This window comes from Ochotona princeps, chromosome X (assembly GCF_030435755.1).
Source record: "Ochotona princeps isolate mOchPri1 chromosome X, mOchPri1.hap1, whole genome shotgun sequence".
Classification (NCBI taxonomy): Eukaryota; Metazoa; Chordata; class Mammalia; order Lagomorpha; family Ochotonidae; genus Ochotona; species Ochotona princeps.
Genome location: NC_080865.1, coordinates 90,231,700 through 90,258,516, shown reverse-complemented (window position 1 = coordinate 90,258,516; position 26,817 = coordinate 90,231,700). Strand labels below are relative to the sequence as shown.

Sequence of the window (26,817 nt, the reverse complement as noted above, 5' to 3'; positions counted from 1 at the left end):
CAGCTTTCCTTCTCCAGTCCACAACTTCTCGCAGCACAGGAAACACTTTGTAGCCCACTCTCAGAGTCCTCCTGTATCTTTTAGGTCTGTCTCTGAGTCTGTCCCTTGTCGTCTCATGAGCCTGGATGCACACTGTTTCTCATATAAATCACAGTCATCTTGTGATGTTAGGGGCTTGCTATCTGGGGCAGCAGGGCAGCCAGCAGTTTATGGATTTTGCTAAATTGTACAAAGTACAAACAGAACCCTGTGGCCCTACTAGATTGGAACAGAACTCAACACAATTTTCTATGCCCACCCATTAACCTTAAGTTAAATCCACCTAGATAATCACACTGTTCATTTGCTTTGCCACAGCACCCAGAAACCTGAACACACACAGGACTCACAGTGAGAGCTTTGGATTCAATAAATTTCAGTTCTGGTTCATCACTTGCTTTTGATTTATTCTAGCAACTTCCTGCACAATCCTGCAAATGCTCTGTTATAACTTCTGGAAATGACTTAAAGTCTCAAACTATGCCCTTAATGCTTGAAATGCTTAACAAAGGATACGTTGAAACCCAAGCTATGTGGTTTGGCTTCAGCTTTCCCCCACAAGTTGATACTCCCCACCTCCAAATCTTAACCCCACATTGTGTCTTGCTCTTGGCAACTAACTTGCCTAGTTGGGCCTCCTCATTTCTCAGAACTCCAGTTGCTAAGTGTGCCTGGAGTGCCTCTCTAATCTACTGCACACACCACACTACCCCTCTCTGTGGCAGCAAAGGAGAGTAGTGGCTGGGACCAAGTGGGCAGTGGGGAGAGGTGCTAAAACACATTATCAACTTTCACATGAACCAAGCACTCCAGAAATCTGACATAGGCATGGCTGCCCACAGCAGCAAGCTGAAAGTGGGGGAGCACAGCACAATGCTGGCAACTCTCTTGACAGTTTATCAAAAATGATCAGAAGTCTTTGGTAGTTCAGAGAAGAAGTTCCTACTTCCCAGAGAAAACCACTGCCCTAAAATATAAAACTACAAGGAAATGATTTACTAACAAATGTTGAACAACAACTCTCTGGAGGAAAAAATCCTGGTTTGTAGCATTTGCTTCAGTGATGAGAATTCCCTCATCATGACTGATTTTCAGCAGCTACTTTGATGTTACTCAATGCAGCATTGAGATAGGATTCTCTCACTTTGGCTGTCCTGAGCCAGTTAGTACCAGCACACCAATGGGAATAGCCCAGCTTTGCCTTTAGGAGTCTCTTCCCTGTAATACTAGAAGATAAATAATAGTAGCAGTAATTGTGCAGAAAGACTCCACAGACCACTCTGTGGCCCTTAAGTCCTTCATATTCTTCCCTTGAACTCCACATTGAAGCTCTTATAGTGGTGCTCTGATCTCTGATGCAGTTTTGTAAAATTTGAAGGGAATTGAGCAAGTTAGTACAAAATGCCTAGGTAAGAACAAAATAATGCATGCATCTAAAAGACATGTTTGCATTAATATAAGATTATTTTAATTCCATTCTTCTATGAACTTTTTGAAGTACCCTAGTAGGTACTCTTTTCTCTTCTCCAGGCCCAGAAACTTGGTCTATCAAATAACATTAGTTCTGCCCTGACATGTTACCATATCCTCCACCTCGTAAAATGTGGTGTATAGATGCTGTTTAACTTCCTTTAGCGTTATACCCCAATACATTCATTATAAACTGAGAAAATCCCTAAACCACTCACTACACTTAGTGTATGGCAATCCTAACTTAGCAACACAGTGTCCTGCAGAGTCCGGTAGCTTGCCCTTGTAAGTGCAAGGCTGATTAGGAGTTGCACTAACTGCTGCCCAGCCTCACAGGAGAAGATTTGATTTCATTCCTGGGAAAAGATCACAACGCAAAATCTATGTACATGTTTTACTGGATGCCTATCACCTTCACACCATTAAAAGTTGAAAAATCACAGATGGAACCATTGCAAATTGGGGACCATCTGTATACTTAATAAAAATCTGGTTTTTAACAGGTATCTCATAATCCACAAGAGAAAACTCTTAAGCCGTTATTGGGGGAACCCTCTGTTCAAGTTCTGACAGTGAAAAGGGATATGTTCCAGAAATATTTTTGAGATCAGAACATTTTACAGGATAATGGAGACTGGGAACTCTCATCCCTGCACCCTCCTCTCCTTCCCACCAGCTCATGGGGCTGCAGAGAGTCACAGGGATCTTGCCATGAAAAGGAAGACTGGCCATCCTCTAAATAATCCCTTAAAGTAGAGTTGTTTAATAACAGCTCACTCTACAAGACGAGAAGCCTGAGCTTCTGCCAATGTGTGTGTATGTGTGAAAGACATAGGGTCAGGCATACTCGGTTGTGTCAAATTCATGGTGGAGGAAGAACAACAGAGTCAATGTCAAGAACTCCACCTCATCTAAATCTTAGCCCAGGCTCCATTGACCTCTTATTCCTGGCTTTGTATAATATTGGACCCTTCAAACTTTCTCCAGGGAAATTGCCAGAGAAATTTCTCTTTCCGTAGGTTGGCAAGGTTCAAAACCTACCAATATAATCAAGAGACTGAGTTCTTGCCACCCCATAGTTTGAATGAGGGGTTTCTATGTAGCCTCAATAAAAGTTCCCTTCAAGATTTCAAAATATCTCAGAGCAAAAGGGAAGAGTGAGTGGTGTTCTCTCTGAAGCAGACCAAGGACCTTTTCAGCTTCTCCTCTAAGTAGTGAGACCTCTGGGCACTAAATTTAGGCTGATGGTCCAAGAGCACAAGCTTAAACATGAACTTCAGCTCATAGAGAACCATCAGATTCTTATTATTTTCTTCTAAATTATTAACAGTATAATTCACTGGTTACTTTCTAATTTATAAAATACTTTCACATATTAGTTTTTATTACTTTTTTGATTTATAGAATATGAGTAAATTTCACATATTTCATGAAACAGATTTAGAAGCACAGGAGTTCCTCCTCCCACGCTCCATCCTCTTTAGTTTTCTCCAAATTGTTATAATGGCATATTCATTTGTTTTGCATAATAAGGTTAACTTTCCAATATATGTAGGTATCATAGCATAGTTTTGTCATTCTAGCCATTCATTGCAGAGGCAGCACAGGATAACCATACAGAACACAGGACCATGTTATAAAGACTATCCAGATTTGAATCCTAGCTCTGCCACTTTCTGGCTGTGTTGGCTTTGGGCAGGTGGCAGATTACTGTGTGCTACGATGTCTTCATCTGTAAAATGGGGCTGATGATGATAGCTATTCTACAGTGTTGCTATGGGGATGAAATGACTTAAGATTTATAAAACACTTAGTGCTTGGTTCTATCATAGTGATTTCTCTAAAAATGTTTTAAAAATTGGCATGGATGTGTCCACTCTAACAGATGATCACTGTCACTACTATGCTCTCAACAATCACCAGGTTTCTCCAAATTTTGCCTCTCGAATGTTTTAAGAACCCTTGTTCTCTCCTTTTTCTCCATTCCCACATGCCCTGGCTTAGGTACAAAGGAACAGCAAACCACTTGTCATTGCCACATGTCTCCTGACTTGGGCTTTCTTTACCCATCTGCCCTATTGCAATCCCATTTCACTCTCCAGGCTCCTCCTTCTCTGGTTGCCTCCTGTTCACTCTCTATCACAATTTGTCTTTAGATTATAGACTCTTCCAGGGGAGAAGCCATCATCCTCTCTGAATTAACAGCATCCCCAATAGTACATGCCATAAAGAAAGAAAGAGCACGATGCTCATGTGTTGAACTGGTGGCTGCTTGCTGTGTCCCAGGTGCAATGTGTTGATGTATACATGGAGTTTTGCTCAATCCTACCCAAATCCCTGCATAAGGAAATGTAACTGTTATCCTCATGTTCTAAATAAGAAAACAAGGCTAGGAGTTGTAAGCATCTTGCCCAGAAGCAGCTTAATATTTGTATGTCTATTCTCTCCTATACACAATAATCTATAATGATGTGTAATAGATGAAGATGCCAGGAAGCTACAATTGATATCACCTGATGCATGAAGACATTCAATTTGTTCATGGAAGGATTATTTTAACTCCTCTGTCAGGACGCAGGCCCTGAAGGATTATTTTTTTTAATTGGGACCAGTGTTTGGCACAGTGGCTAAAGACACTACTTAAGACATCAGCATTCCATATCGGACTGCCGGGTTCAATCCTGTTGCTGATTCAGGTGTCTGGCCATGCACATGTTGAGAAGCAGCACATGGTGGTTTGAACTTGAGTCCATTCCACCCACATGGGAGACCTGCACAGAGTTACAGTTTCTTGCCTTCAGCCTGGCCAAGCATTTGGGAAGTGAAGCAAAGATGTCTCATTCATTCATTCATTCATTTCATTTATTCAATTGTCAATATCTTGGGAAGGAAAACTCATGGGAGAAAAAACTGCTATTTCTTCTCCAACTGGTTTGTAATGCAGATATTTTTTGTCAGTTGGCCGTGAGGACATTGCATGCTCTATTTTAAATCTATCATGTACATTAAGAGTTTATCTAGTGTCTAATCTATACATGGTTTTCCAAAGCCTTCTATGGTCAACATTTGTGAAAGGTTGCTCAATGGCAGCAAAATCACGTTCCTGTGAGGCAGTTGGAAAAGATTTCACAGATTCACAATAGTGGTGGTAGCAATGATGGTGGCAGTGGTGACAACCAACAGCGGTTACAGCTAACAGCACACAGTAGGCCTGAGCACCTGCTGTGTGCCAGACCTACTGTGTGCTTGTACTCACACAATCCCGATGAAGCCCTGTGCGATAGGTTCTGCTGTTTTCCTTTGCAGACTCAGAACACTGAAGTCATTTGCTTGAGGTCCTGCATCTATGAAGGGAAATCTCAATGTATGGGTCTCTAAAATCTAGGCTTTTATTCCCAAACTAGACTTTGAAGGTTTTCCAAATAGCTTAACCCTATCTGAGCCTCAGTTTCCTCACCTGTGAAATTGAGGAAAGACTCGCTTAACTTCTTGGGTGATTCTCATAATCGGGAGGAACGATGTCCAGGAGCCAAGAGCACATAGTAGACATTTACACCAGGGTAGTGATTTTTCCGTATAAACGGGACATAAAACGATCTGAGATCCCTTTAAAGACGCTGGGGGGCTGGAAAGGAGAATCTCTAGCTTTGGTTGTCTTAGGAGCTGGCCCTCACCCCTTCCAGAATAGAGTAGCCCAATGAAACTCTGAGCGACAGAAGAGGGGGGCAGGGGCCTGAGTTTGGCTCCAGAAACCTCTGCAGGCAATCGGGAGAGGGGCGGGGAGCTGGGAGGGGCGTAGCAATCGTGGGCGTCAGAAGACTGCAGGTGCTAGGCAGAGTTGGTGTAGGTGGGCTCCCAGAGCCCGGCGAGGGAGGGGAGGAGGTCGGGGCGGGCCGGCCGGAGGGTGGGGGGAAGAGGGAGGCGGGACTCGCAGCCCGAGAGGCTGTCCTTCTACAGCTCTCCTCATGCCGGGCAGTTTGCTGCATCTGGAGGAGCTCACTGGAGAATCTCCAGCAGCGGAGCGGCCCTTCAACTACCGTAAGTACCTGCAAATGAGCGCATAGCCCAGTGGCTGAAGATTAATTGCTGGCCACCAGATCTCAGACTAAACCCCGAAAGAATCTCCCTGCTGTGATTAATTGCCTTAAATCAAACTGTTCCCCAGACTGTCCGCTCACCCTCTTCATCCATTCCTTTCCCCCTTTCTTCCTCGGATCCCAGCCCTGTCTCACTGAGAATCTCGGAGCACTGTGAAATCTTGCCTTTTCCTTCTCAGTCTTCCCTCCAAACCCTCAGCGGAGCATGTACCCAGCACCCCGCCGTGCCCAACCCCTTTGATTGCTGGATCCCTCAAAGCTATGCAGGGGGCGAGCCTTTAAATATTTCCTGATATGTCACCCTCCTAAGCATTGCAGCGCTGCCTAAGAGTGGGTAGGAAAAGTGTTTGGGGTAGGGTGAAGTGGGGGGGAATGGCCTGACAGCTAAAGTTGGGGGTGGTGAAAGGTCAAAAAATAGGCGTGGCTAATAACCTGACTCTTAGGGCTGTTCTCACATATTCTGGGCATAGGATTCATCATTTGGACTGACTTTAAATGCAACGTTTAGGTTACTGATTGAGGAAGGGGCCGCCATACTGAGAAGCCCAGCTTCCCCGTCTCTGAACCCAGACCCCAGGAGGCAAAAACCCTGATTTGGGGATCCAAGTGGCAAGGTTGGAGCCTCCAAGGTTGGTTACCATTTCCTTGGTGGGGTCCCAGGTTGTACCTTTCCCTTTCAGCAGAGACTGGTTTCTCCCAATAAATCCTGGCCCAGCACCTCAGGGAAACAAAGCAACAGGGTGGCATCCAAGCCTTGGCCTGGCCCTAAGAGGAGTAAGTGGGGACAAGGGAATGTTGGACATGGGATAGAACAAGCACCTTTAGGACACTGCAACAATTTTGACGCTCACTTTGGAAAGACCAAATAACCACTTTTTAAAAATGAAATGCTCACTATATGCCTGGCAATGTACACACATAATCTCTGATCTATCACAACAACAACGCTAAGTAGATACTATTCTTTTCCTTTACATATAAATAAAGTTCAGGAAGGATACATTGAGTAGCCCTCAATATAAAATGAGAAATGAAAGCCAAAAAAGCCTTCGATCTCTCTCTGTTCACCAGCTTTCCATAGCCCTGATACTTTGAAAATGAAACTTTCCCTCTTCTGTTGCTCTGTCCTACCCAGAGTTTAGTGTGCAGCAAGTTGGAGGCAGAGAATGAGTTTGAAGAAGCAAAATCACCCCCTTTCTCTGGTTTGGAAACTGCATTTACTCCATTCTACCGAACTAGCCTTAAACAACTGGGCTTGGTCAGGGTCTCAGACTCCGAGTACAGAGTTAGTTGAGAAAAAGTATCCTGAGTTGGTGTCGCGGTGGCACACCTTTCTTGGCAAAAGATTACTCAGGGAGGAAACGGAAGAGGGGCCAAATCTTGGACGTATGCCTTATGTATGTGTGGGGCTTTGAAGTTAGCAGTGGCTTCTGGGAAAATTCAAAGGCCTCCCCGAACTCAAACAGCTTTGCTGTACTCCCTGAAATGCAATCGATTTCATTTTCCTCAGGGCCAGCAAACAAAACTGGTTAGAAGTCATGGGCAGCCAACAAATCATTTACACCGTTGTTAACTAAGTGTGAGCAGCTTGATTTTCCAACTCCTACTTGAAATTTGGGTACTGAACTTTGAGGGATGAGATCTGGAGCATTTTTGCAAAAGGAAGGGCTGATTGGGATGTGATGGGAAGGGAGAGGAAGGATGAGAAGGGGATGACCACTGCCTCTGGAATGGTGGTTTTAGAGGGTAGGCCTCAGCGTTATATATGTATTTGAATTTTGGCCCTAACTTTTTATAATCTTAACTTCGGGCAAATTGTATATTCTGTATAAGCTTCAGTTTCCTCATCAGCAAAATGAGCATACTAGGTTATAGAAGGACTCCGTGCATGTTGGTGTGTTGGGGCGGAGTAGTGTGAGTAAAGGATCTGAAAAGGAGGATCTCCCACTTCCCATCTCTTCCATCCAAGCTGGTTTCTGCAAGCTGGTTTTAAGTCACTTTTGGGGTTTCTGAGATCCCAGGGGCAAATAGACATTGTCTCAAATCCCTCATTTTACATACCAGTCAGGACTTCGGGTGGGAGGATGAGATAGTAAGGCAAACAGGCAAACAGACAAACAGAACAAGTAGCAAGTGGCCTTGTACAGGTCTGCGAGCCTTTGAGGAAGGGGAAATGTAGTGTTGTCAAGTGCAGTTTATAGACCTGAACTAAAGGAGAAGGACAAGTCCTATGAGTAGACACAATTCTGTCCTTTAGATCCCACCACCTGCTAAGGAACAAAGCCCTTCAAGACCCAGAGTGTACATCCAGCACTAGAAGCCCCACAGCCCTGCACAGCCCAGAGAAGGGGACCGCCATGTTGCAGGCATTCTCTATCTGGCTCTTTTGCATTCGTGAGTACAAGAAAGGGGTGAGGGATAAAATGACCCTGTCATATGAACCACATAAATGGGGACTTTGGGGAGGGGGAGGAGAACGCTGTGTTTGGAAGGGCAAGGTGGGTCTCTCATTTACCATAATCTGTCTTTTCAGGGCTGAGTCTGACTATGCCATCCCTAGGTGAGTCTTCCCCTCTCAACTACTTTATTTCCAGAAAGATACAAGACGTTTGCTTACTTCCATGATTCTGGAACATAGCTGGCTTGAGATCCCAAAGACAGATTAGGCCGTTGGGATCATGAGACACTATCTCAGATGGAAAGGAAAGCAGACTTCTATTCACCAACACACTTGAGCAGATATCCTGGGGGTCCCTGTCTCACACTGCACACAAACAGCCACTCCTGTCCCCAAGGGAAACACAAGGAGGGGTGTCTGTCAGAACCAATTTAGGGAACATTGTGGGGAATGTTATGGGATGGAGAAGTCTGAGCTGGTCATATCTTTATAATCTTTGGAATGACAGTGATGGAATCCCAACCGGAGCTGTGGATCGAGTCCAACTACCCGCAAGCCCCTTGGGAAAACATCACCCTGTGGTGCAGAAGCCCTTCTCAGATATCCAGCAGGTTCCTGCTTCTGAAGGATAAGACAGAGATGACCTGGATAAGCCCTTCCTTCAAGACCTTTCAAGTTTCGTTCCCGATAGGTCCCCTCACTGAGTCCAACACAGGTCTTTACAGGTGCTGCTATTGGAAGGAGACTGGCTGGTCAAAACCCAGCAAGGTTCTGGAGCTGGAGGCACCAGGTAAGACGACAAATACTTGAGAATGTACTGCAGCTCCTGCAATTCAAGCTTGCTTTCCCAGGGCAGGTTTAATTCATTCATTCGTTTACCTCAAATGCATGCATGCCTTCCTTGTATAGGAAACAAGTCCCTACTCTGTATATTAGACTGTAGCTTGGAACATAAGTGAAGGAAGGAAGGCTAACAAATAAGGATCCTACAGTGGCACCTCATTTGAAGTAAAACTCTAATCTGCTGCTCCTTGAGCACTGCTATCACTCTCTGCTCTTCCTAATTGTTCATTCTTTCCTTTTAGGGCAGCTGCCCAAGCCCATCTTTTGGATCCAGGCCGAAACTCCTCCTCTTTCTGGATGCAATGTTAACATCTTCTGCCATGGCTGGTTGCAGGATCTGGTATTCATGCTGTTTAAAGAGGGATATGCAGAGCCTGTGGAATACCAGGTCCCGACCGGGACAATGGCCATATTCTCCATTGACAACCTGACACCTGAGAATGAAGGGGTTTACATCTGCCGCACTCACATCCAGATGCTCCCCACCCTGTGGTCAGAGCCCAGCAACCCCCTGAAGCTGGTTGTAGCAGGTGGGTGTGGCCATGGCTGCTGGTATCTGACAATTGTTGTCCCAGGGATCATGGCTGGTTGAACCAGCATTTCTGGTTTTACTTTCCTCATCCATTTTCTAGGCCCTGCAAGATCCATGAGCTAGAGTCATTTCATGTTTTCCTGAGAAGCAATTAGAATCACACATATTGTACTCAGATGTATGAGAGCCCATCACTTAACTAGTAGGTGAACTCAGCTATCCAGCAACTTCCACTCAGTGCAGCTTTATTGCTCTCTTCTTGTTCAATATATCATGTATTCATTCATCCAAACGATATTTATTGAGCATCCAATATGTGCCAGGCACAGTCAATACAATCTCATAAACTGATTTTTGAAACTTTATATATATATATATGTATTATTTATAATTATTATTTTATGTGTGGAAAATAGGATAAATTGTTAGTTCTGGTGATTAAAGACAAAGCAAATGGCAAATAAAGTGGTAGTTCAGATTTTAGAAATGGCTTTATAAATGATTTGCTCCCATGTTAGTACAACCAGTAAGACAGTACCAAGCTCCAAACATAGAAGAAGGCACCGAAAAATATCCAAATCCCAGATACCTCCCCTGCCCACCCCTGCTGTATGGCCTGGATGTTTCTAGATGGAATTGGCCGTATTTGTTTTAATCCCTCTATCGAACTAAATATGCTTAGGGAAAAAGGTGGTGCTACATAAAGCAGCATGGACTTAGATGCAGCAGTAATCCGGTTTCTAGTTCCACCCTGACACTGCCTCCCTGTGTGATCTTGAGTAAATCATTTCATCCCCTGTGCTTTGGTTCCCTCCACTCTAGAATGGCAACACAGTGTCTATCCAATCTAATGTGCAATGCCTCTCTGTTCTTCAGGTTCCTGATCTACACAATTGGTATAACAATAATGCCTACCTCACAGGGTTGTTGTGAGGATTTGCCTAATGATAATATATGTACAGTGCCTGGCATATATGTTCTCAATAAATGATAGATATTAATTTCATTACTATAGCTTTTTATTAAGGATCAAAGAAAAACGGGTTGTCTGTTTGAGCTGAGTGTATGAATGTTTGTTGTATGCATGCCTTTCCAGTATAGATTCCTCTAGCACACACTTCCCTAATTTTGCTTGGTGGGGACCACACCTTCTTTAATCATGTAAACCAAGACAATCCTAAATCTTCAGTGTTTTACAGAGATGATTCTTCCAAAAGGGATGGTTGGGTGTGCCTGGGATTGGGCTGAAGGTAGGAAGTAGTGGTATGACAGCGAGGTTTGCCTGCACTTTTGCAATATCAGGTCCTTGGAGTAAAAGCCATAGAAATAAATGGGTGGGCCTATTAACAGATATCATTGTGAATTTCAGACTACTGGCCAAATTCTCCTTCCGCACTCATGTTGGAAGTAGGTTCTCACATGTGCTTACTGTTCTGAAGCTCTCCTTAACACAGCAGGAGCATTCAGGGCACAGACAGGTGAAATCAGAATCATTTTTAGAGGTATGATTTCTCCGGTGGATAGAAGAACTCCATTTGGCATTTCAGGAACTGAAGATAGTACACATACTCCTATACAATGCTAGAACTCGGTAGAGCTTATAAACTCTGGTAAGAGTGGAGAGGCATAAGTAGACCTATCGGTGACTGCCTCTAGGATCCAAAGAAGGGAGAGCAAGAGTAAGCCTCAGCTACCATTTCTTGTTAGGAGAATTCAGGAAAACAAAAACAAAAACCAAGAGAGAAGAATCCTCCTACCTCTAACTCCAGGGTCTCTTCCCTTTCTAGGACTCTACCCCAAACCAACTCTGACAGCCTATCCTGGGCATATTATGGCACCTGGGGAAGACCTGAGTCTCGGGTGCCAAGGGCCAATCTATGGAATGGCTTTTGCTTTAATGAAGCTTGAAGACTTGGAGAAGTCCTTTTACCACAAGAAGTCAATAAAAAATGAGGCCTATTTCTTCTTTCACTCTTTGAAGATCCATGATGCTGGACATTACGTCTGTTTTTACTATGACGGATCCTACAGGGGTTCACTCCTTAGTGATATCCTGGAAATCTGGGTGACTGGTAAGAGAGGGATGTGCCCTGGGACCCATGATAAAGACTAAGGATGTAAAACTCACTCTGGGCCCCCAAGAAGAATGTAAGCATTCAGCCAGTGAGTAACAGTGGAGAAGGGCTAGGGATTTTTACTACTGAGGCTAGGTGGGGATTTGACAAGGGTGGAGGAAGCAGAGGCAAAGAGCTTTTAAGCAGAAGTAGGAACAAAACCATTAGCCATTTCTATTTTGAATCTCATCCTAGACACCTTCCCTAAGACCTGGCTACTTGCTCAGCCCAGTCCTGTGGTCCACACGGGTCAGAATGTGAGCCTGCAGTGTCGAGGACCAATAGATGGAGTGGGGCTTGCCCTCTACAAAAAAGGAGAAGACAAACCTCTTCAGTTGTTGGATTCTGCCAGCATCAATGGCAACAAGTCATTCATCCTCAACAATGTGACCCGCAGTGATGCTGGCATCTATAACTGCCACTACCTTCTCACCTGGAAGACCTCCATTAGGATAGCATCACACCACACCATGGAGCTTGTGGTTGTAGGCAAGTGCTAACAACTGTTTTATCATAAACCTGTTTGTTTTCTATCATTGCTAGAATGCTCTAAGAAGGAACTAGTCATCCTGTACTCTCTTACAGCTATGAGCCTAGGGAAAACACACTGTGTGCTGTCGAACTTTCTCCAGAAGTTTTACGGACCTTCTCTTCCAGGGTTGTTACTGTCAGCATGGCCATGCCCCATTGTGACCCAGGAAAAGTAATTTTCCTTAGCGCATGGGAAAGTTCACATGTGCTGAGTTCTTATAGATTGAATGTAGAGAACCATGAGTCTTAGGGCTCCATGGGGTGGGCAAAGCAAATTTGATTACAGCCAAATTTTGAAGTTATTAATAAAGTTGAAGTTGAAAGGAAGGCAAGACCAGATGCAGAACTTAGAAGGGCCATGGTTCAAGGTAAATTCTAACGCTAGCCTCTGGATTGATTTCAGATAAGCCCCCTAAACCCTCCCTGTCAGCTTCATCCAGCACCATGTACAAGCTAGGAGAGGCCATCAGTCTTCAGTGCCGGGTATCTCATCCAGTACTTGAATTTTGTCTGGAATGGGAAGAAAAAGCAGCATTCCAAAAGTTCTCGGTGAATGGAGACTCCATCATCAGTAATGTTGAAGGGAAAGGTACAGGGACGTACAGCTGCAGCTACCGCAGAGAGGCACACCCTAACATATGGGGATTGCAGCGCATTGAGCCTCTGAAGCTGATGAGGCCAGCAGGTGAGGCTAACTCTTCATTGGAGCTCTCCTTCATGTCCTTGGACTTCTAGGGCAATGCTCCGAACTGTATGAGATGGGAACTCAGTTGCTTGGAAGTTTGGGCCAGTGGGATGGCGTCCCCCTTCCTCCGGGGTGGGTGTCACAATCAGTTGAAGGCAGTGAGCAGGATGCCTTCAGGGCTCCCATCTTCCATGAAAAGGAAGGCCGCTTCTGCCTCACCTTCTCAACAGGAGCATTTTGGGGGAAGTGGCTCTCCTTCCCCGTGAAGGTATTCACCTGCCCCTTGCTCCATCAAGCCACCTGCTTCTGGTCTTTTCTGGCCACAGGCTTGCACACCTGGAATTATGTTCTGAATGAAGCCCTCAGACTGTCTCTAATCATGCAGCTTGTGGCCTTGCTGGTGATATTGCTGTGGGTAAGGTGGAAGTGCCAGAGACTCAGAATCAGGTAACTGTCTTGATTCAGCCCTCAATTTTCCAAATTCAGACCAGTCTAGCTCCCTCTGAGTTTCAGATATGGGTCACACTTTGCTTGAGACCAATCTCTGAGGTACATCCTATATATTCCTTACCATCTGGGCTTAGAAGATAAGACTTTCTCATATCAGCTATTTCTCTTTGACCTCACAGAAGAGTCAGCGTCTAAGTCCGAGGGTGAAGAAACATGTAATTCTCAGGAGCTGGAGAAATAATCAGAATAGCATTCATGGCTCACCCTTTCTACCCTAGCCCCTACTCCACCAAGAGAGTGCTCAGGTCTCCTCCCAGGCCATTTTGTGTTCCTCCAGTGTGCTTGGGACTCTCCACATTACTTGGCACAAACTTTCTCTTGTAAGAAGTTGTGCTTCCTTTCCTGCAGGTTGCTATTAAACTCTCATCCTGGCTTTCTACCCTCACTCCAACTTTTAAAGGACTCGAGGTTCCATCTAGCTGCTATAACAAAGTCAGTCCCTCTATCATTGTGGCCTCCAACCCCATACAGAGCACACTTGAAACAGTCTTAATTTGGATGAGCAGCTGATGAACCTCAATGGATGGTGCCAGGAACTCTGTCCCCTGATCCATGAAATGGAAAACCAAAGAAATTCTCCTGCCATTTCCCTTGATGCTTTAGTGTTCTCTGTACCAGCTAGGATTCTCCCTGCTCCCTATGGCCCGTGTTCAGGCTGCTGTTCTTTGGAGTGAGAAATCACAGCTCTTAAGCTAGGGGATGTCTCAGCATCTGAATATCTTGCCCACTCCCTCTCACCTCACCTCTTGCTGTTCTCCCCTTTCCCATGATGACCATAGGCCTGTGTGTCTAAGAGTATTCAGGACACAATGAATGATGACTATGGTTGTATGTGTCTGTTTTTTGGTGGGGTATGAGGCATATAGTGTTTTAGCAAGGAGGAATGGGGCACCTAAGTCTTCTGAAAAACAACAACAAAAACATCATTTGGGCTCTCACAAAGTTTTCAGTTGGGGGTAAAAGTTTCAAAAAGTTTTCAGTTGGGGGTAAAAGTTTCAAAAAGTTTTCAGTTGGGGGTAAAGTTCTTGTTTTCTCAGAATTCCTCAGGATTTTTCCTGGGTTCTATGCACATCAGGGTAATCTCTGAGCCAGATATTGTGTCTTCAGGTGCCCTGCCTGGGCCCGAGATCTTTGTATCAAAGAATGAGATCAGAAATTAGAATTCAGAGAAAACAACTTTGAAAAATCTGTTTTCCAGACTAAAAAGACAACTTGGTGTTTTCTACATATAAAATATCCAGTGGATTTTGGCTTAGTATCACACGATTCTAACAGGACCCATAACCCAAAACTGCTGCACATGTCCACTGAAAATCTGAGTGGGAGGAGGGAGTTCCAAAAGTTTGGCAAGCTTAGCTCAACTCTAAGTCCTTTCTGGGAATTCATCTTGACTGCCTAGGCAACCCTTCCATAACAAAGGCAGGTGAGGCAGGTTGGTCTGAGGACCAATGCTGCCATCATAACTAATGCTTCCAAACTTAAGCTTGATGACAGAGAAGAAATATTCAAGATTTTCCCTGCTGCCCCCAAGTACACCCAGAGCCGCTGATCCTAGGATCCAGGAAGTCAGAGAGCAGGAGATACAAAAGTATGTTCACATCTGATGCCTCAGTTCCAGCAACAGCCTAATCAGGGGCCATGGGGAGCTGACATACGATATGGGCTGCAAAGGGGACAAGGGAAGGGGTCACGTAGGTCATGAAAGAGAAACAGATTTGCAGGTGGTTAGGCCCTCAAGAAGAAAAAGTCATCAATGCCAGCAGAGATTATATCCCATTATCCTAGCCATATCCAATTCCTATTGGATAGTGAGCAAGCCAATGATATAAATTGCCGCCCCCTTCTCTCCACCCTCCCCCTACTCCCAGCAACTCCTCTCTTCTCTTTTCTGGTCTCACTAGAGAAGCCTGGTTGCTGGGAACAGCTCAAGGGGTCACCATGCTCTTCATAGTTACAGCCCTTCTCTGCTGTGGTGAGTGCAAGGGGGTGGGGAAGGGACCTGGGCAGAAGGCCGGGGTGAAGTCCTGTGGGGGTTGGGGCAGAACCCTGGCAGCAATTTCTCTTGCAGGACTGTGCAATGGAGTATTGACAGAAGAGACTGGTGAGTTTTCCCTGCTCCAGACTGGGACATTCCTCTCTGGAGATCCGAAATAACTACAGAGTGTCAGTGTCAGTGGCCAGGGAGTGACTGGCTTTAAGGGAAGGACAGCCAGGAAGGGGCACTTGCTAAAGCTGCTGGCAGCATTCACTCTCCCACTCTGCCTTTCTGCCTGCAAATTTTTTCCCAACTTCTGCACTTCTCGGAGGTTCAGCTGAGCCACCCGGTGCCCCTTTTCCTCAGCACCTGAGGCAGCAAGGAATGAAGAAAAGGCTTTGGACTAGGATTGGGAGGCTAGGTGGGCAGTGTGATCTGAGGAAGGGGTTCAAGGGAAGGGGAAAGGAGGGGAAGAAAGAGGATGGCTTCATTAACTCTACTGTTTCTAGAAATAATCATGCCAACCCCTAAGCCTGAGCTGTGGGCAGAGACCAACTTCCCTCTGGCCCCATGGAAGAACTTAACCCTGTGGTGCAGAAGCCCTTCTGGCTCGACTAAGGAGTTTGTGTTGCTGAAGGATGGTACTGGGTGGATCGCAACTCGCCCAGCCTCAGAGCAGGTCCGGGCTGCCTTCCCCCTGGGTGCCCTAACCCAGAGCCACACCGGGAGTTACCATTGCCATTCATGGGAGGAGATGGCCGTGTCGGAGCCCAGTGAAGCACTTGAGCTGGTGGGGACAGGTAAGAGAGGGCAAAAGACTCTCCTGGAACAGACCCCCAGCACCCTTGGGACTCCAACATTGTTCTTGGGAGTGAGGGAATGCTTGCAGACCTGGAGACCCACGGACTGATGCTGAAGGGAGGAGAGAAGAAGGGCCAGGGGCAAGGGGTTGGGAGAGACGGGGAGGAGAGAGCAGGGGGACTGGGACGGGCTGAAAGAGCACAGAAGCAGCCTAGCATGGATTTCTGTTTCTGCTGATGAAGTAACTCGGGGTGTCCCATTTGAGCACCTCCACACTTCTGACCCTTTTCCCCTCCCCAAATTGTTTTCCAGACATCCTCCCCAAACCTGTCCTTTCGGCTTCCCCTCCAATCCGGGGCCAGGAGCTGCAAATCCAGTGCAAAGGATGGCTGGCAGGCCTGGGGTTTGCTCTGTATAAGGAGGGAGAGCAGGAACCTGTCCAGCAACTTGGTGCTGTAGGGAGAGAAGCCTTCTTCACAATCCGAAGAATGGAGGAAAAAGACGAGGGCAATTACAGCTGCCGCACGCACACTGAAAGGCACCCCTTCAAGTGGTCTGAGCCCAGTGAGCCCCTGGAGCTTGTCATAAAAGGTACAGCTGAAAAGGGTGTGTGAGGGAGGAGGGGAGGCACAGCCCTGGGTCAGACACTCCTCTCCCTGGAGCAAACTTTGCTGCTGGTCCTACGAGCCTGTGTCCAATCTTAGAGCCAGGCAGGCGTGGCGCTGGGAGTGCCAGGGCCTCTGGCTGCATGATATTAATAGCCATATTCGTTATTAATAGCTTGGGTTTGTGGAGTGTGATTGAATTTTTCTAATTATTTTCCCATCAATTATTTCATCAGAGGTGGAGCAGGTACCATATCCCCCTCTTGCCCAAATAAATGGTCAAACTGAGGCTCAGGGAACCAGTAGAGCCCCAGCAGTACCCTTTTCTTTCCCGGCCTCCTTTGCCTGCCCTGATGACAGCCAGGATTCCTCTGGAAGGGGTGAGAGAGGGGGCAGGGCTCTCTCTGGAAGATTTAAATGCACCAAATTCTGAATGAAATACTATATAGAGAAAAGCAGAGCAGTTGCCTAGAACTGGCATTTGTTTGCTTGCTTATTTTGACTTCGTTTGTTGTCGATGTGTTTTTGCTGTTTTGCTTTCTAGAAATGTACCCCAAACCTTTCTTCAAGACATGGCACAGCCCCGTGGTCACCCCTGGAGCCCGAGTGACTTTCAATTGCTCTACCCCTCAGCAGCACATGAGCTTCATTCTGTACAAGGATGGAAGCGAGATAGCATCCAGTGATCGGTCTTGGGCAAGTCCCGGGGCCAGCTCTGCTCACTTTCTGATCATTTCAGTGGGCATTGGTGATGGAGGAAATTATAGCTGCCGCTATTATGACTTTGCTGTCTGGTCGGAGCCCAGTGATGCAGTGGAGCTGGTTGTGACAGGTTAGTGGGGGGGAATCCAGGTGGTGGGATCTGCTCCAGACCCCGGAACAGTGGATGGAAGGGCTGTCAACGGGAAAGGAAAACGAGGCTGCTTTTGAGAGACACTGAGAAAGCGCTTAGGACAGTGCCTGGCACGTGGCAAACAGGGCATGGAGAGCAGCTGCTCGTATTATGATTACAGGAAGGAGAGACAAAGGAGGGGGAGAGGCAAATCGTTCACTTCTGGGGAAAGAAGCGAGGCAGATGGCGAGAGAGAAGCGGGTCCGGTCCAAGAGCCAAGCTCCAGTTGCCCTACTTTGGAAATCTTTTTGTGGCCTGGCCTTGAGCTTTAGGTTCAGTGTCCACTTTTTCTTTAGCTAGGCTGTCAGAGATTGGTGGGCTGGACAGCCCTCAGAGGAAGGGAGAGGGCCTTGAGATGTCAGCTGCATATTATGCAGTCATTATAAATGACAGTTTTCAAAGGCTGTTTAACGTCATAGGAAAATGTTTACAATATAAAGTGAAAAATACCAGGCTATACAACGGAGCACCCGCTGGGGTCTCAATTACGTGAATAGTTACAGCTAGATGGACCCGAGTTACAGTTACACATACAGAAAAAAAATGGAAAAAAATATAAACAAGAATTATGTTTGAGTGACATAATTGTGTTCTCTGTTAGATTTTTCCCCCTGTTTTTTCCAATTTTCCACTGTAAACATATGTTGTTTTCTAGAATAACACAGAGAAAGTTATTTGCAGAATGTAGTGTGTGGTGGTGGGTGGGGGCAGGGCAGAAGAAGAGGATTGGAGTTTCTCTCATATTGTGATTTGTTTTGTTTCAGAATTCTATCCCAAGCCCTCTTTGCTGGCACAGCCAGGTCCCGTGGTGCTTCCCGGGGAGGATGTGACCCTGCACTGCCAAGGGGCTTTCCAGGATATGAGGTTTGCCCTCTTGCGGGAGGGTACCCAGGTTCCCTTGCAGTTTCAGAGTGTTTCGGGGAACTCAGCTGACTTTCTCCTCCACACCATCAACACAGAGGACTCTGGGAACTACAGCTGTATCTACTATGAGACCACCATGTCAAACAGGGGATCGTATCTCAGTATGCCCCTTATGATATGGGTGACTGGTAAGCCTGGAAATGGGATAGAGAGAACTGGAACAAGGGGCAGAGAGAGTAATCCAGCCAGGGAGGGTCAACCGCAGGCAGCTGTTGAGTCTGGGAAGAGGGAGATCCAGGATTGATCCTGTGTGCAATAAGTTTCCATACTTGCCACTCTATGTCTTTTATCTTTTTCTCTTCCTAGACACATTCCCCAAGCCATCACTGTTTGCTGAGCCCAGTTCTGTGGTCCCCATGGGGGAGAGTGTTACTCTCTGGTGTCAAGGGCCAGTCCATGGAGTAGGGTACATTTTGCACAAAGAAGGAGAAGCCGCTTCAGCACAACTCTGGGGATCCACCAGCAATGATGGGGCTTTCAGTATCACCAGTATGTCTGGGGCTAGCACAGGGCGTTACAGCTGCTGCTACCACCCAGAATGGACCAGCCCTATCAAGATACAGCCAAGCAACACCCTGGAGCTCATAGTCACAGGTAAAAGGAAGATGTTCTGGAGCGGGCATGGGGAGTGAACAGAAGAAGGAATAGGTGGTTTCGGACGGATGGTTTCCAGAGAGCTCAAGCAGAGGCAGGCAACAGCCTTTCCTCTTTATCAAACACAGACTCGAGGGGGTGATACATCAGAGAGCTGCCTCTTCTCTCTGACCAGGACTTCATTTCCTCCAGGCTTACTCCCTAAACCCAACCTATTAGCCCAGCCTGGCCCCATGGTGGCCCCTGGAGAAAATATGACCCTTCAATGTAAAGGAGAACTGCCAGACTCAACATTTGTCTTGCTGAAGGAGGGAACACAAGAGCCTTTAGGGCAACAGAAGCCAAGCGGATACAGGGCTGACTTTTGGATGCCGGTGGTGCAAAGTGAAGACTCCGGGATCTATAGCTGTGTTTATTATTTGGATTCTGCCCCATTCGCAGCTTCAAATCACAGTGACTCCCTGCAGATCTGGGTGACTGGTAAGGCCCTGAAGACTTCAGTAAGAGTTTGGATTTTGTAGTTTGTAGCAGTTAGCGGAAAAGAGAACAGAGAGATGGGTTCAGAGCCACTTCTAAATCCATGTCTTCGTTGGTTTCAGACAAGCCACCTAAACCCTCTCTGTCAGCATGGCCCAGCACCGTGTTCAAGCTAGGGAAGGACATCACCCTTCAGTGCCGGGGACCCCTTCCAGGTGTTGAATTTGTCCTAGAACATGAGGGAGAGGAAGCACCCCAGCAGTTCTCAGAGGATGGAGACTTTGTTATCAACAACGTAGAAGGAAAAGGCATCGGAAACTATAGCTGCAGCTACCGCCTCCAGGCTTCTCCTGACATCTGGTCGGAGCCCAGTGACCCCTTAGAGCTGGTGGGGGCAGCAGGTGAGGAGGCAGTTCCCCACCTGTCCCCCGAGGGTCCCGGCATGCTGCATGTGGAATCCGAGGCAGAGTCCCCATGGAAAGCTCAAGGCAGGAGAAGGGAGGGGCTTTGGAGTCAAGATGCTAAGGAGGTGGGATCTCGGATTCACTCAAACACGGTAAGAGGAATTCTTTCAAGGCCTTCCCCCCTCCCCCCTCCACCTTTCCTGGGTCACTGACCACCCCTCTACAGGCTCAGCACTCGTGAACCCTGGAGGAGGCCAGAGTAACAAGCCAACACGAAATCAAGGGAAACGCACTCGTGTTAACCTCCGTGGCCTTGGTCTCTGCTCTTTGATCACCACAGGGCCAGCTGCTCAGGAGTGCACTGTGGGTAACATTGTCCGGAGTAGCCTCATCGTGGTGGTTGTCATAGCCTTGGGGGTGGTGCTAGCCATAGAGTGGAAGAAGTGGCCTCGGCTCCGAACCAGGTAAATATCTCATCTTAGCCTCCTTCTGGGACACCTGAGTGCTGCTTAAGAAACAGGGGTCTCCATGATCCTCTAGTATCTCAGCCCTGCCTCGCCACAAGCTTTTAATGGTCCCAGATCCTCCCTTAGTCCTGTCTTTTTCTTTACACAGAGGTTCAGAGACAGATGGAAGAGATCACACCATAGCCCTGGAAGAGTGTAACCAAGAAGAAGAACCAGACACCACCACCAACTCTCCTTCATCAGCTTCTCGTGATATCTCTGTAGAATTGCCAGTCCAGTTATAATAATCTCCTTATTTGCAAGAGCTTTCCTGTCTTCTCTTTTACTCTCAATATCTGGAAATCCACTGCTTACCCTGGGAGTCACTCCCATCTACTGATCCTTGACCTTTAACCTCCCAATCCGTGTCAAGGAAATTCTGGGAGTTGAGAGATGTACCAGGGTGTGACGTTTATTGGAGGGAGGTTGCCAGCCCCCATAGCCCCTCACTGTACTGATGTACTGGTGCATGAAATTCTATTAAAAATATATTCTTCTGAATAGAGTATTCACTACTTAACTGCAAAAAAAAAAAAAAAAAAGCGGTAATAGTCTTCTATCTATCCCCATTCACAGCTAATCAGAAACAGTGTGTTGAAGCTGATTCCCAAGGCATTGAACGGAACATGGAGCTACTAGGGCAAAGAAAGGAGTTCAAGGATTGGGGAGGAGAAAGAAATGTAAAATAAGTATTTTGCAATTTTGTCTATGACAAGCCACTCATCCGAGTCCTTTTGTCCTTCCATCCGTTTATTGAATGAATAATAGCACTGTTTCTTTCCAAACTGAACTCAAGGATCATTAACACCGAAGTTACAACCTTTTCATCATATTACTTTTAGGTCCCTGGTACACCTGCTTTCGAACAGCAGGATCCACTCTCTGTGGAACACTCAAACTGGCCAAGTGTGCTTCCTGATCCCTACCTAACAACTAACTGCAGCACACAGATTAAGTCAGTTGTAAGGATGAGTAATTTATATAAGCTGATAACTTTTCCCCTCCCTAAATGAAGTCCTGGTCTTCTACTGGTGAAACCTCAGGGAATATACAAGTAGAGTGGGTGTTTTACAGCGAAGAATCCCATAGTGTTCCTTTAAAGGGATCCCAAATGGGATCTGGCTCTCATTCTTTAGCCCTCGATTACCTTTCATCCTGAACAAGCATGCCCCTTGATCCATTTGTTTAGGAATTCAGCACATATGAGGTGTGCTGGACAGCAGAAAAAGGTTTGCCCAGTTCTAGTACATTATACAGGACCTTGGGAGAATTGATCTGTGAGCCCTAGAGGTCATGCCCCCCTCAAATAAGACCCTAAAGTTCCCGGCTCCCAGCACTGTGTAATTCTAAGTTAATACTGTTCAAAGAGCAATCAATGTACAGGGGTTCAGCACACAGTGAGTTATTTATTCCTGGTTACAACACAGTTTAGAAAACAACTGCTATATTCTTGCATTAGGAAGCTTATTTATCCAGCAAGTTAATGAAAAAAGTGCATCCCATTTCCCTTAATCTTTACAGAATGAAACACTCTGAGTGTTATAGACTAATTTGTAGTAAGCTCTTTGGAATGTGGAAGTGCATATTCCCACTCTGATTCCCATTTGATGAGATTCTATTAGTCGCTTATACTAATTTCTTGTAGTGTTTCTAAAAATTGCATTTCAAAAGTGCTTTTACATTTGAATTTAGCCAAACCTAATTGTTACTTTTTGCTGAACACCACTCTCTGCCCTCAATTTCTCTATTTCCAACACGCAATCATGCTGTATGTTTTGAATACTGGAAGGGAGCCTGTCCTTGGTCCTTCATTTTAGGATAAAAGACTTTTGATCAGATCTGATTTTTTTTCCTCCAAACTTTGGGTGTTCCAAAGTGTGTATTGTCAAGGCTAGTCGTAGAACTGCACAAGTTACCAAGCAATTGCTTGATTGCTTTAGCTGTTCATGAAGAGAAAGAGAAATGTGAAGAAAAGAGCAGAGAGCTTAGGACTGAAATTAGAGAAGTCTTCAAGTTAAAAAAAAAAAAAAAACCAGAGTGAAGAAAAAGCAACCATGCCAGAAAAAAACTCTAGTGAAATGCAGCCATTGAACCTGGGGTCTATTATGTCAAAAATGTTCAAATAGAGATCCTCTAGCAATCTGAGAAAATTCTGATAAACCTTGTACTGGGACATTGGACTAGTAGTTGACTCTTTAAAAACACTCATATATACATATATATTATTATTATTATTAGAGAATTAAGTTCTGTCCATCTCACAGCAGGGGTGGGGGACTTGCTAATTGTGAAATACTTAATGGCAAAGAATGACTTTAAGATTTAACTTTCCTACTGTTAGAGTGATCTCAATGAATTAAGTATCTATTTATAATGCAGAAGGCATCACAAACTATCTCAATGAATTAAATATCTATTTATAATGCAAACGTGGCTTGTTGCTGACAATTCTCTGCATGGTATGTTTTTTCAACCTGGTTGCTATGGGAATCAGTCCCTTTACCCCTGGCTGGCCTCCAATCATCAGCCCAGCATCAGGTAATTTCTGGGAAATGGAATCTCAATTAGGGTGGAATGAACCTTTGAGAGGAGCATTTCTCTCTGAGACTCCAGAAAGATAGGCCAAGGACCTCTCTCAAGTTTAAAAAAAAAAAATGTAAATTATCCCTGATCTTAGCTCATGCATCTTGGGCTCCAGAATCTCAGAGCTACATAGATTGTCAAGTTGATGTGGTCCAATCCACCACCCTGAATAAAATTTCCAATATTACAAAGCTGTCATGTAGATACACAGCCGCTTCTTGTATGCATCCAGGGATAGAGAAAGCTCACTGCTTCATGAGATAATCTGAGGATTTCAGATTGCTCTATTGAGTCCACGTACACCCTTTTCTGTTACCTTCATACTCACTGATTCTAGTTCTGATCCAGGTTGCAACACGGATGCAACTTTCCTTTTGGATGATTTTACTTTAATGTATCCTTCTATTTGAAATGTTTTATAAAACCATGAAGTAAAAATTGTACATATTTATGCATACCACGGGATATTCACTACATGCATACAATGTATAATGTCCAACCCATGTAAATATAGGCATCTCCTCAAATACTCAACATTCAAAACCATGTTTTAAGAATTTAAAAAACATATTCATTTATGTATTTGAAAGTCAGGCTAAAAAGAGATTTTCCATATGCTTGAATGTTTGAACAGCCAGAGCTGAGTATAGTCAAAGCCAGGGACCCAGAAATCAATCTGAGTCTTCCACGCAAGTGATAGGGACCCGAGGACTTAGAGCATCCATCACCTGCTGCCTCCTAGGGTATGCTTTAACACGAAGCTGAATCAGAAGTAGAGCTGGGACTTGAGCCTAGGTACTCTTATTTGAGATGTGGATGTCCCAAGTGGTGGCTTAATGGCTATGCCAAACGACAGCCCCCTTTTTAAAATACACAAATATACAGTTCATTAACATTATCTACAGTCATTATATCATGCAATACAAAATCCACTTTTATATGTAATAATCTTAGAAAGTTTAGAAAAGGGAAATTGACCATCCCTAGTCTGGTAGATCTCATTCAGTGGTACTGTCAGAGTTTAGTCAGCATTCATTTACAGATGTATTTATGTAATAAACTCTCAATTATCCAGGTTCTGGAGATACAAGAATTTGTGCCTAATCCCCTCTTGCCAGATTCAACCAAGCATTTTACGCCACATATGTCTGTCTAATCTTGTGATTGGCATTGGCTGCAGCAGGGAATAGGGCAAAGAATTCTTGCCATTTCAGGATACAAAACACAGTGAACTAAATTAGTAACAAATTATATGAATGGTGTTAAGAGCTCTCACGAAAAACAAAGCAAAAAACAAAGAAAAGACACAAAAGTGTCCATTGTGGGAAAGTGTGGTTGTAAAGGCTGGTCTAGAAGACCCGCCTGAGAAAGTGACATTTGAATTATTATTGAAAAGACATGAAGGATTAAGTGGTGCAGCTGTCTGGGCAAAGTATGTCCCAGCCAGGGAGGACAGCAGGTGCAAAAGCCCTGAGGCAGGAGAATGCTTGGTTAGTTTGGAGGAACTGTGAGGAAGTTGGGGTGGAAGCAACAGTGCAAGCAAGGAAGAAGGTTAGAAAAAAATTGAGGGACCAGCTTTGTAAAGGTATAAGTGAGTAAATCTGCTGCCTGGCATGGCACTATCACATGAGCGCCAGTCAAAGTCTATGAGATCTGAGCCCTAGATAATTCCCTTCTGATTCAGCTTCTTGCTGATGCCCCTAGGGAGGCAGTGGGAGATGGCCCAACTGCTGGACCCCTGAAGCTATGTGGGAGTCTTGAAAGAAGTTTCTGGTTCCTGCCTTCAGCCTGACCCAGCCCCAGGCATTAGAGCAATGGGTGGGGGTGAGTGAATCAGTACATGAATAATCTCTCTCTGTCCCTCCAGCTGTGTGTGTGTGCGCGCGCACACACACACACACACACACACACACACATCTCTCTCTGAGTGAAATAAGGAGCCAGTAGAGTGGAGATGTGTTTAAATAGAACCATCCAGCCTTCTTCATGGAGGACAGATAGGGACAGGGTATGCTCATAAAGATTTGTTAGGAGACTATTGTAATAGTCCTATCAAAAACAGTCTGGATCAGGCCAGGATGGCAGCAAATGAGACAATGAGAGAGGGTCAAGGTATGATATAATTTGATAAGAGAGCTAACAGGATTTGCTAACAGATTGAATGTGGGGTGTGTTCTGTAAACATTTCCACTAGAAAAAAGAACTGTTCCAAATGTTTTCTTCATATTTCTCTCCCTGGCTTATTTTCATCTCACCCGCAAAAAAGAACTTTCAATGGCTCCCAGCCTAGGTCATCATTTTCTGAGAGTTTGCCAATGAGTTTGCTTCATACAACCCCAGACACCTGCAGTGTTCTGACCAGCGCAGGGTACAGAGCACAGTGAAGCGACCACGTTCTGGAATCGCAATTCAACATTTCTGTTAATGTCATCTAGAATTACATTAGTCCTGGAGCAGCCAGGTCACACGGTTGCCTCACAGGAAACTTGCGGTCAACTGAAATCCACAGCTCTTTTTCACACAAAGCTTTTGCCAACTCAATCTTTTCTTGTACCTCATGCAGGTAATGTGTCATTTTTCTATGGAGTTCTTAGCTAAAATGTAAGACTTGATATATATATATATATATATATATATATATATATATATATATATATACACACATTCCTGCTTGGTTTTATTGTATTAGTTCCAGTTTCTGGAAGTCACACATTACTGCTTAACGAGCCTCTTTATATTTGTCACTCCAATAGCCACTATCACAACTATGTTCTCACAACAACCCATTGGAAGCCAATATACCCATCTTAAAGTACTGCGGAAACAAAGACTTGGGCAGGGGATTAAATATGCTACCCAAGGCCACCCAGCTCATAAGCAAGAGCAGAGTTAGAGTCCTAATTCAATTTTGTTTGCTTCACAAGTTGCGCTCTGTCACTTTCAATCTCGGAGAGCACAGCACCTGGAACATAGCACTCGTGCAATAAATATTTGCCAGATTGACAGCCTTTAATCATACTTTATTTTATTGGATAGGTACTGATAGTCATTTGCCAAAATTGAAAAGTTTTGTTCAGGGGATTTTTGCAAGCCTGTTGATCTTTCCCACAAATCTATGCAGCAGGTACTATCATTATTTGCATCTCTTTCAAAGCAGGAAATGCAAGCACGTAGAAGTTAAGCAAACTGCCTAGGTCAGCCTGCTAGTAAGTGTTAGGGACAAGATTTGGACCCTGGCGGTCTGGCTTTAGAGTTTTTGTTTATAACTGCTAAGCTTTGCCATCTCAGGTTTCTCTGAGATCCTGACCTTGCATTCTCCAGGAAAGGAGGTACCTCTGCTTTAATCACTCTCCACTACTCAATGCGAAACCAGAAGCTTTCCTGTGGAAATCCAGTTCAATTCCCTTTCACTTCTGTTCCCCTTCTTAATCAGTGAAAGTTGCTCCCTAGGCTTACTGCGAAGAAAGACTTGTGCATGCTCCCCTCACCCCTAAATGCGTACCACCAAATTAAGTCTTGATCTCTCCCCTTTCCTAAGTAAATTTAACTGAATGGGAGCCTGGCTGGAATCACCTTTTCAACTGGTTGTAGTATGGATTTATGGAGAAATTCCAGCCGTTCACCGGAGTCACTGGTCTGTGAAGAATATCTTTTGTATACATGGCAAGAATATATAAAAAACACACACAACTTCAGCTTTTTTTTATAAAACACACTCAACTTCAGCTTTTATTTATGTAAAATGGAGGCGATCACTATTCTGATTTTGCAGGGTTGTAGTGAGTATCAAATGATATCATCAATGTGAAAGTATTTCAGAATGATAACATTATCATG

General features: G+C 45.1%; 1 protein-coding gene across 3 annotated transcripts; it reads left to right on the top strand.

The window, feature by feature from the left end:
• Positions 1 to 5,462: 5,462 nt before the first annotated feature.
• On the top strand, positions 5,463 to 20,863 carry IGSF1 (immunoglobulin superfamily member 1). 3 transcript variants are annotated; one of them, XM_004587702.2, is made up of 20 exons: positions 5,463 to 5,547; positions 7,864 to 8,000; positions 8,140 to 8,166; positions 8,513 to 8,794; positions 9,090 to 9,377; positions 11,167 to 11,451; positions 11,689 to 11,982; positions 12,428 to 12,709; positions 13,036 to 13,156; positions 15,121 to 15,191; positions 15,288 to 15,320; positions 15,704 to 15,994; positions 16,308 to 16,586; positions 17,145 to 17,432; positions 18,257 to 18,544; positions 18,723 to 19,010; positions 19,203 to 19,490; positions 19,610 to 19,888; positions 20,232 to 20,355; positions 20,507 to 20,863. In XM_004587702.2, the coding sequence occupies exons 2-20, from the start codon at positions 7,964 to 7,966 to the stop codon at positions 20,640 to 20,642; spliced, it is 3,981 nt and encodes a 1,326-aa protein (XP_004587759.2). In that variant the 5' UTR covers positions 5,463 to 5,547; positions 7,864 to 7,963; the 3' UTR covers positions 20,643 to 20,863. The 3 variants fall into 3 exon arrangements, with proteins under 3 accessions (XP_004587759.2, XP_004587758.2, XP_036353777.2); XM_004587701.4 differs by having other exon boundaries at positions 5,481 to 5,547; positions 15,273 to 15,320; XM_036497884.2 differs by lacking the exons at positions 5,463 to 5,547; positions 8,140 to 8,166 and having other exon boundaries at positions 7,964 to 8,000.
• Positions 20,864 to 26,817: the final 5,954 nt, after the last annotated feature.